Source organism: Lissotriton helveticus, chromosome 10, assembly GCF_964261635.1.
Source record: "Lissotriton helveticus chromosome 10, aLisHel1.1, whole genome shotgun sequence".
Lineage (NCBI taxonomy): Eukaryota > Metazoa > Chordata > Amphibia > Caudata > Salamandridae > Lissotriton > Lissotriton helveticus.
Window position 1 is genome coordinate 1,021,537,229 of NC_136071.1, and position 10,566 is coordinate 1,021,547,794.

Here is a 10,566-nt window from a genome sequence, read left to right on the forward strand (position 1 = left end):
ACTGCTGGACCTCTGATGTACAGATACCCCTGCAGAGGCCAGGTCCTACTGTGTGCCCTGTGCTGTTATGCAAGTGCTCTTCCCTTTTCGTGGAGTGAGGGATGTCAGTGTATGTCTCTCTCTCTCTGGCATGCCTGGCTTATGCCAAAGGTCAAGTTCTCTAGGGCTCCCTACTGAAGTTGTGTGTAGGCAGCTGGTCTCGGGGTACACTTCTTTCCAGGCAGGCCTGGCTTGCACTAGAGGCCCATGTCTCTCCTGACACTGGTCGGGTGCTCGTGGCCTGCGTCCCTCCTCCACGCTTGTTGTTGCAAGCAGGCTTTGTTGCTCTGAACTCGTCGGACAGGTTAGGGTGTTCCTGCGGCACCGGGTGCCCGTGGCCAGTGCCACCACCCGCTCCGCCCTGTTGTGCGTAAGAGAGCAATTAAGTCTTCAGCTGAGCCTATGCCGAGCGCGTGCGGGGGGCCCAGGAGCCAGTCAGAGGCCCCCTCCCTCCCTGTGCCGGAGCCCCATCCACCACTCACAGGCTCCCCCTCCCTCCCGGCGCCGCGCCCTCCTCTGCCGGGCCGCCCCTCAGCAGCCTGCAGCCGCTGCTGAAAGTGCCTGGCGCGTCCCCCAGCCCCTCACTAGCTGCCTCCAGGACTCAGGGCTCCAGTATGGCTGCCTGAGCGCACCTCCGCTCCCCTCCAGCATCCGCAGCCCCCCCCGCCCGCCAGCCCCAGGGATGACAGCAACCTACGAGCGCCGGCTCCCCAGCACCATCCGCGCCAGCGACTTCCAGGCGCCTTTCCAGGCGGCGGCCAGCATGCACCACCCGTCGCAGGAGTCCCCCACCCTGCCCGAGTCCTCGGCCACGGATTCAGGCTACTACAGCCCGGGCGGGGGTGGCACAGGGCACCCCGGCCCGCACCACGGCTACTGCTCGCCCGGCTCGGCCACCTACGGCAAGGCGCTGAACGCCTACCAGTATCAGTACCACGGCATGAACGGCCCCGCGGGCAACTACCCGGCCAAGGCGTACGCGGAGTACAGCTACGGGAGCCCCTACCACCCGCACCACCACCCGCACCACCCGCAGTACAGCGGAGCCTACAGCCGGGTGCAGGCGCCCCCCAGCCAGCCAGGTAAGGACTAGGGAGGGGGGCCGGAGAAAGAAAGAAAGAAAGAAAGAAAGAAAGAAAGAAAGAAAGAAAGAAAGAAAGAAAGAAAGACAACTAATTGATGTAAATAAGGAAAATAGTCACTATCAAATAAGGAGTGAAAGCAAGGAAACAGAACAGACCTCCATAACAGACAGGGAAATTATTTTGGAAGATTAAAAATACTAATACGCCGTTTCTATGGAAGGCACTGAAGTTGTTGTGGAGGTTCACGCTGCGTGCACTTTTTCATTTAACTTGAGGTGTGAGCGTCTGCAGGCAGTGGCCTAATGCGCACTGCAGATTTCTGTCCGCTGGCTCTTACTTGCCTTCTCCCCCTCCCCCCATATATTCCACATTTATTCTCTGCTCTTTAACTTTCTGTCTTTATTGGAAATGTTTTTCTCTTTATCTTTTGTGTCGTTTATTTGATGCCGTCTGTACCTGCTCTGTTTCTCGCGTGTTTCTGCTGTCTTCTTTTTTTCTTTCTCGCATTTTCTGTTTCTCTTCATGTGCCTGCTTCTTATCCCTGCTTGCATCCTCCTACACCACCCCTCCGCCCGTCTCTCCAGTCCTCCCTCTGTCTCTCTATGTTCCACTGTTTCTGTCTCTCCTCCTCTTTCTCTATCTTTCACCGCTCCTTCTCCTCTAATATATCTGCCTCTCTCGTGCCCTCTTTCCCACTGTCTATCGCTGTCTCTCTCGGTGCCTCTGCTTCCTATCTTTTCCACTGAGCCCGTCTCTGCCTCTCTCTCTCTTTCGGCTTCGCTCTCTCTCTCTGTTCTTTCAGCCTGCGCCCCTCTCTTTTCCACTGTCATTCTTCGCTTCTCTCTATCTTTTCCCCTCAATGTGTCTATCTTTTCCATTGTGTCTGTCTCTGTACCTATCTTTCTCCAGTCCGCCTCTGCCTTGCTCTGTGTATCAGTCTCCGTGCTTTCCACTCTGTCTGTCTCTGCCACTCTGTCGTTTCCCCTGTATCTCCCTCCCTCTCGGATCCGCTCTCTGCCTCTGCTGCTTCTCTTTCTTTTTCAATGAGTCTGTCTCTGCCCCTCTTTCTCTCTTCCCCTGCCTGTCTCTGCCCTTCTCTTCCACTGTCTTTTCCAGCCTCCCTCTCTGACTGCCTGTCTCTCGTTCTGTTCCGCTATCTCTCTTTTCTACTTTGCCTCTCTCACTCTTCCACGGTCTATCTCTGCGCCGCTCTCTTTTGACTTGCTCTCTCTGCCTGTTTCATTTTTTTCTTCCTCTGACTGTCTCTCACTTTCTTTCTTTGACTGCCTGTCTCTCTTTCTCTTCCGTTGCCTCTCTGTCTGCCTGTCTTTTCTACATTGTCTCACTCCACTGCCTGTCTCTGCCTCTCTCTCACTATCCACTGCCTGTCTTTGCCTCTCTTTGTGACTGCCTCTTTCCCTCTCTTTGACTGTCTGTCTCTCTCCTCTCTCCCTCCCGCGCGCTCTCTCTCCTCTGAGTCTGCTGCCGGCCTCTCTCTCTCTCCCTCTTTGACTGTCTGTCACCCCTTCCCCCTCGCGCGCTCTCTCTCCTCTGCAGCCCGCCTCTGCCTCGCTCCCCATGCCGCAGTCTCTCCCTTTATCTTTCATTTATGGCCGAGGCGCCGCCAGCCAGAACCAAAACAAACCGCAGAAATATTTCCGAGCAGTCGAACAGCATTCCCATGCAGCGACTTCACGTCGCACAAACCAAAATACCACGCTGGGGTCAGTACCGCGAAAACGAGAATACCCTCTCCTCTCCAAGGCAGCGGCTATTTATATTTCTGGGTTTGTGGATTTGGCATTTTATGACGAAAAAATAGGAAAGCAGCGAGTCAGAGCAAATGCAATAAAAGCCTGGCGTGCGAGGTCAGATCTGCGTGTCAGGAACACATTTGTCGTTAATGCTCCAAAACCTTTTGGCTTCTTGTGTTGAGCTGAGAGAACATAAACCTTAAAGATGGATTGGTCCGGTTACACCTTCTTACTTTGCACTCTGGTGATTTGTGGCTCGTTTTGTCGTTCTTCTCATCAATGTGTTTTTATCCTGCTGTGCTTTTTCTGGTCTCTCCCGAGGCTGTGCTAAACCCGGACAGAGCGAGGGTGTGTTTATTTGGCATTTTAAGTCGTGTCCATCTTTTGGTTTGCAGTGTACTTATTTTTCCGCCCTTGTTTGTGCTTTGCGCGCAGTTTTTGCTGCGGTCACTAGCGCAGGCAGAGCGCACTTTGCGCACACAGGCCAGCCTGGGTCATCAGGCAGGGACAGAAGTTATCTGTTGACACCAGAGGCTCCCACCCCCTCGGAGCGGTCCAAGAGGTACATTGGCGCCCATAGGCCGGAGAAGAGGTTACCTGAAGTCCACAGGCGCTGGCTCCCACGGTCACTGCGACGGACAGCGCGCTGTCCTTGCGCGCAGTGACCAGACACAGGCCGGGTAGGCCAGTCGGACAGGAGCAGAAGTTAGACGGCCCCTTTTGCCGTCTAGTCTCGGGGATACGGTGGAAAGCAGCGGCTGGGCGCTCTGTGTGTGGTTTCTTAGCACCTACAAGCGGCAGAGGCCGCGACGAAAGGCCCTGGCAGAGGAGATGCTATTTGACGGTTCCAGCCGCTGTCTGCCCCGCTCACTGGAACAAATCGTCCCTCGGTGGGCTCTGTACTGATTCTTGGCGGGAGAGACCCTGGCAGAGACTTTATTTGACTACTTCAGCCGCTGTCTCTACAGGTCACTGGCACAAGCCGCCCCAGGGCAGGCGCCGTACACATTCTTGGCTCACATCGCCGACGGGTCCGCGGTCCAGGCAGGCGCTGTCGGGTACCGCTGAGGTCCCCTTCTAGCCCTGAGAGGCAAGGCCGCTCGGCTTGTCCAAGGGCTCCTCTAACAGAGCCCTCTGGGCCTCCGATGTGGCTTACTGGCTTCCCGCGGCCTGGGCCTTTTCACGGACTAGGACTCTGCCCCGGAGGCTGCGCGCCCTCAGCCAGGGCCCCAATTACAAGGCCCCGTACTCAGGCCTGAGCACCTCGGCCTCACTCACTGGCCTCACCCGCTGATCTAACATCACATGTTATTGTTTCCCTTTTCTTGTTGTCATGTTCCCCCTCTTCATATATTTCTTTCTACATTACAGATCGCTTGGTAAAATGCACTCCTCTTTTTTTCTGCTGCCTAGGCTCTATTCGGCGTTCTTAAATGTAGGCAAATTACCTTTTCCGCGCTATCGACACAGGCGCTTGCAAAAATTAGATCAGTAAAAGTATAATCAAATTGTTTATGTAATTACAAGACCTGCGGCAGTCACAATTAGACTCCAGCCTAGCTATCTATCTATCTATCTATCTATATGTCTATCTATCTATCTATCTATCTATCTATCTATCTATCTATCTATCTATCTATCTATCTATAAATATATATAAATATATACGTGTGTGTGTGTGTATGTTCTATTATTATTTCTATCGGGTGTTACATATATGTGTACACTTTTTACAAATATAAACATAGGTGTACCGCCATGATTGTGCTAGTTTAATGTAAATTGTCTACTTATTGTCATTGTGGGGACCTGCGAGGTGCAGCCGCTATGAAGCCTTCACGCCGTTACAGTATTTTTTAATCCGTAAATGATTTATGAAACTATAGTAAAAACCTAAATAAAATAGAAAATGTCACGCTTCTTGAAATGGAGTGAGTGAAGAAAGCTAACCGGTGTTTTCCTTTTTGGTTGCGTGATTTAGAGAAAGAAGTGGCCGAGCCCGAAGTGCGGATGGTGAACGGAAAACCCAAAAAGATCCGAAAACCTCGGACCATTTACTCGAGCTTTCAGCTGGCCGCGCTGCAGAGGAGGTTCCAGAAGACGCAGTACCTGGCGCTGCCCGAGAGAGCCGAGCTGGCCGCCTCCCTGGGACTCACCCAGACACAGGTACCCGCCCTAGCGCCGCGCACTGTGCGGAGAGGCGCTTCCTGTGAGAGACACGGGGAGAGACACTGGGGCTTCATAGTGAAAGATGTGCTAAGGGCACGATGAGTCTTAGAGGTGTCTGCGCGCGTGCATCAGTGCGTGCGCTTAAACCAGAACGGGAGAAATCTGAGCTTCATCCTTAAATATGTGCTTTCTGTGTATATATATATATATATATATATATATATATATATATATATATATATATATATATATATATATATATATATATATATATATATATATATATATATATAGTGTAACAACGAAGCGAAGGCAATCTCAGCTTCTTAGAGAATGATGCAATAGACGGGACACTGCCAGTTTTATTGAAAACACATATTTTTTATGTGTAAAAATATAAACAAAGGAAACCCGAGCTTCTTAGTGAAAGGTTTAAAACAGGAAATTATGCGTTTTTTGTGTTGAATACATATATAAAGAATGTATGAAAACATTGACGAAGGCAATCACCTTAGTGAAATATGTTAATAATAGGACACTGCCAGGATTATTATAAAACGCATATATTTAATGTGTACAAACATTAGCGATGGCAATCTGAGTGAGCTACTTAGGGAAAAGTATGTAATGTAAACCCGGCACAATATGACATGCAGAGTGTAAATAATCAATAATGTGATCTTTATTTCACACGTGTAATAACTATCACTCCAGCACTGTGAGCCTCGCCCTGAATATGTGCATGATGGCACACTTGACGTGTGTGTATGTATATATATATATATATATATATATATATATATATATATATATATATATATATATATATATATATATATATATATATATATATATATTGTGTAAAAAACGGAAACGGAGCAATTTATGGCGAATATATCAGTAATCTGGTCTTCGTTGTGACATGTGGTAACTCTCACACCAGCACTGTCAGTTCATAGTGAAAGGTGTCAATAGGGCACAGTGACCTTCGTAGTGAAACATTAATGGCGGTACTGGCTCACCCCGAGCTTCACCGTGACGTGCGCACCATATGATTTTAATGGTGACATTTGTAGTAACAGACATTCGACCACAGTGCACTTCATAGTGAGAGAGGTGCATTACTAAGTGACTATTTGGCACTTTGGGTTCCACGGTGAATGTTGTATTAATTAGCAACGAGGGCTGCGAGTATTACAGTTGAAGTGCTCTCTGAGTCTCATTATAATATACGAAATGCCGATACTTCGCGCTCTGAGCGTCATAGTTAAAGGTGTGCACAACAGCCTGTGAGTTTCGTAGTGAAATAAGTAGTGATCATCACTGGATCCATCTGAGTTCTCTACTATGAAGTGTTCCCGCGGTGTGATCTTTAAAGTGGGAAGTGTAAGTGCTGGCACTCAGTGCTAGACAGTGCCAGACACTTGAACTTCAGAGGGCTTGATGTGCACTAGGAATGGGCTCAGTGCACTGTGGGGAAAATATTTACATGGGTGAGCAGACACGAGCACTGCAGGGCTCGCAGTGATACATGTGCACTTCTAACCTCCAGCGCACTTCTAGGCGCTCTGCACTTTATAATGTGTGAAAACCTGTCCATGGATACTATCGTTAAAAGCGTGCTGAGACAATTCGTACCGAGGTGCCTAGTGAACATATGTATCAAGTAAAGGGTACTTTGTAATCCGAGGAGCCTGGCAACGCTGCAAAGGGTGTGTGTGTTGGGGGGGGGGGGGGGGGGGCTGTTATTTGTAAATGTGCTGTAAACAAGTCTGGTGGCTGTTGTTTGGTTATAGTGTCCAATGTACACAAGTCACGTTCTGGCCTGTCCCTTTAAAGTAACTATAGCTACATCCTCAGCACTATGAGGGCAGTGCCTTAGAGACAAAAGTGTGCAAAGCGCGGCCTCCCCAGAAGCTCTTGCCTTCTAGTGAACGTGTACACTGATTGTAGGGGCACAACAGCTGTTCGATCTGATGCTTCAGAACACATTTGGATTTCACAATTGAGTCCACCCCCTGCGGGTGCAAACTCTTTGTGTCGTGAAGGGCGTGTTTATTTCAGACACTGTGTGTATGTGTGTGGAGGGTGGGGGGGGGGCCAATCTCCTCTTCCGGTAACTCTGCGTCATCTTTGGTTTACATGCACACGTATAGGTGCTTCACATTACCTGTTTCGCATAAAAGAACAACCCGGGCGAGCCTCGAATAAACACAGGAGAATAAAAGGGGGTACCCTGCGAGGGAGGGAGCGCGTAGTGCACGCGCGGGGTCACGCAAGGGTGGGGTGGGGGGGGCGGGAGAGCAGCGCGCACTACACCCTGGCAAAGCCAACACAGCCTTCCATCTTCGCGAGGTCAGCAGAATGGGCTCCATTGTATAGGCTGTAGCAACGGCTGGAATTGGCAAAAGCTATATAAAAAAAATCTTTTTTTTTTACTATCATTACTTTTTTGTAAAGATATTTTTTGTATATGGTTTTATTATTGTTTGTATTATTGCTGTCATCGTGACGTTTATTATTATTGGCATTATTATTGTTATTAATAATCTGATTGGTATTATTGACATGTATTACTATTATGATTATTATTATTATTATTATTATTATTAACAATAGTGACAACAAGAACACTAGTACTAATAGTACTACTTAAAATAACAATAATATTATTTGAGACAATAATAACAATTATAACAATAATACCAATGTTATTATAGATCGCGGTGACAGCAATAAGACAAATAATAATACACGTACAAAAATAACTATGAAAATATAATGATAGTAAGTAAAACTATTTTCTATATAGCGTTTTCAGTTTCTAAGCACAGTCAATACCAGTGTTGCTTTAACCTATGAATGGAGCCCATTTTGCTGACCTCGCGAAGATGGAAGGCTGTGTTGGCCTCGCCAGGGTGTGCTCGCGCTGACCTCCACTCCCGCCGTTTGCTTGACCCCATGCGGTGCAGTATTCGCTCCCTCCCTCGCAGGGTGCCCCGTAACAATAATAATGATAATACAATGATTATTATTGTTAATAACAATAGTGACATAAACAGCAAAAATACTACTATTAATAAGATTATTTATAATACTATTATTTTTCTGGTTGTTGTTGTTATTATTTTTGTCATAGTATATGTCGCTGGGAGCTCGGATAGCGCGCCAGTGACGCCACGGCGCCGTGACGTGTCTGAGGCGAGGGTAGATTCTCGCGAGAGCAGCGGACGCCGGAGCCCGCGCGCGTCCCCCAGACCTGGTAGCGTTAAACAGCGCTGCACAAGAGGCCTTTTTTCATGACAGTGAAAGCGGCCGCTCTTCAATTGTGTGTCTTTTGAGTAGGGTCGCCCTGGCACCTCGTTATCCTGCGGTTTATGAACGCCAGGGCGTAGGATCTGATCAATAAAAAAGACAAAAGGCAGCAAGAGGGCCTCGAGCTGCCTTGTAAACATCTGTCACCGCTGGGGGAGGTGGGGGGGGGTGGGGTTGCTCCACCCGTGCAAGGGCTGCATAATTACACACCGGGGCTGTGGGGATTACACGTGCACAGAGCAGGTCTCACGGTTACTCTGGAGCTGGCCACGGCTGAGGTGTTTATTCATTCTCAAGGACGCCACCCACCCCTCAACAAAAAAAAATCCTTGCAATTTGTACTTTCACTTTATGTAATTTTTGGGTGAAAACGGTGTCTATTTTCAGTCTAATACAGAACACAGCCGCTATTAAAAAGCTGGACTGTATAATCGTCATTTATTTTAAAATGTGGTTCTGAAGTCTTAAATTTACACCACACAATGTAAACTGCACTCGTGATCTCGGCTTTACATGTTAGTTTGTCCCCTATGGTGTTCGAGACTCCCCTGGTCCCAGCTATCACTAGAGCAGTGGGGAGGCATGTTTTATCTTGTTATGAGATTCTTAGCAATGTACATACCGAAGATACAAAAACTGATGTGATTCAATTTAGATTTTTTTTGTATTATTTATTGAAAGAGCGTCAAATACTGCAAGTAACTGCTGGACACTGAGGCATAGCCAATCTTCTGGTATAGCAATACCCAGTGATAAATAAGGAACATAGCAATACACAGTGGTAAATGATGAACCCAGCAATACACAGTGGTAAATAATTAACGTAAATACATGGGACACACTCGAGTGTCGTGAAGACCGTGATCTGAAATACGTTTCTATGGTATGCGATGTATAGGAATTAGATTCGGTTTCCTTTAGATATACAGCGCCCAGGGCCCCTTGTGCCTCGTAGGGACTTTATTATAGTGCACGCGCACATATGCAACCACTGCTTCCTGCTGACATCTTTACCCTTTCACTTTCAGGTGAAAATCTGGTTCCAGAACAAGCGTTCGAAGATCAAGAAAATTATGAAGAACGGAGAGATGCCCCCGGAACACAGCCCCAGCTCCAGTGACCCCATGGCCTGTAATTCCCCACAGTCCCCCGTGGTGTGGGAGCCCCAGGGCCCCTCGCGGCCGCTCAGCCAGCACCCCCACGTGCACAGCCACCACGGGCAGTCGTCCAACGCCTCGCCGGCCTCCAGCTACATGGAGACCCCCAGCGCCTGGTACTCCACCGCGGGGTCGCTCAACTCCCACCTGCAGGGGCACGGCGCCCTGCAGCACCCGCTGGCACTGGCCTCAGGGACACTTTACTAGCCCCAAAAGGACTGCAGGACACCGGCACCCTCCCGGGGACTGCCGAGCGTGGGTGCTCGGCAGGGCCGGGGCAGAGTCAGTCACAGGCCAGGCAGCGCCTGCCTGACTTGTGAATGCTTCTCTCCCAGCCCTAACAGCCTTCCCGAGGCCTCAGGCCCACCCCAAACGGGCCGCTTTCCCACTCTGCCAGCCCCGCCTCTGGTCCTAGCCCCACCGGACCACTGTGTGCAGCTGAGGAGGTGAGAGCGCACGCTGCGGAGGCAGGAGGCGCAACCGGACCTGTTCCACGTGTACAAAGGTGTTGCATGTAATTTATTACATTTCAGAGGAGACTTTGTGTTTTTTTTACAGCTGGACTCGTGCGACTGCGGACACTATCAATGGTGCCTTGAAATCTATGACCTCAACTTTTTTTCTGAGACTTTTTTTCGTCAACTTTTATTTTACCCATGTAAATACTTGTAGATAGGTGAATTAACTGTATATTCTGGATAAATAAAATTATTTCGGCCATGATCGCTGATTCAGGAAGGTGCTTTTATTCGCTGGCAAAGGCAGGCACTGTAAGTAGTTTGGAGACGCCTCCTGAGCGTTCGGGTCAGGGTGCAGCATGCTAAATATATGGAAATCTCGCGTGAGTTAATCTCTGTTACTCCTCTCAGATTGCTTGTTCCAGTGATTTACACGCAGACCCACCTCGCCTCACAGTAGGGGGGGTCTTCAATGTGAGGTTTCCAATCTTCATTATTCTGACCCTTTGCTTCCTGGGTTTTGAGAAATACGATTTTTTTGTAACAAATACACATGAAAACTGCAATGCATAAACCATATATGCAAGTG

At 48.8% G+C, this 10,566-nt stretch overlaps 1 protein-coding gene across 1 annotated transcript; it reads left to right on the top strand.

The window, feature by feature from the left end:
- The first annotated feature begins 592 nt into the window (after positions 1-592).
- DLX5 (distal-less homeobox 5) lies at positions 593-10,243 on the top strand. The gene is made up of 3 exons (XM_078664417.1): positions 593-1,121; positions 4,860-5,044; positions 9,391-10,243. Exons 1-3 carry the CDS (start codon positions 722-724, stop codon positions 9,724-9,726), a joined length of 921 nt encoding a protein of 306 aa, XP_078520543.1. The 5' UTR covers positions 593-721; the 3' UTR covers positions 9,727-10,243.
- Positions 10,244-10,566: the final 323 nt, after the last annotated feature.

What these genes read in the sequence shown, in the direction of transcription:
- DLX5 (XM_078664417.1), top strand. Translation starts at nt 722, where the DNA reads ATGACAGCAACCTACGAGCGCCGGCTCCCCAGCACCATCCGCGCCAGC. An exon ending in GGCGCCCCCCAGCCAGCCAG is followed by an intron (nt 1,122 to 4,859) that starts GTAAGGACTAGG and finishes TGCGTGATTTAG; the next exon opens with AGAAAGAAGTGGCCGAGCCC. An exon ending in TGGGACTCACCCAGACACAG is followed by an intron (nt 5,045 to 9,390) that starts GTACCCGCCCTA and finishes TTTCACTTTCAG; the next exon opens with GTGAAAATCTGGTTCCAGAA.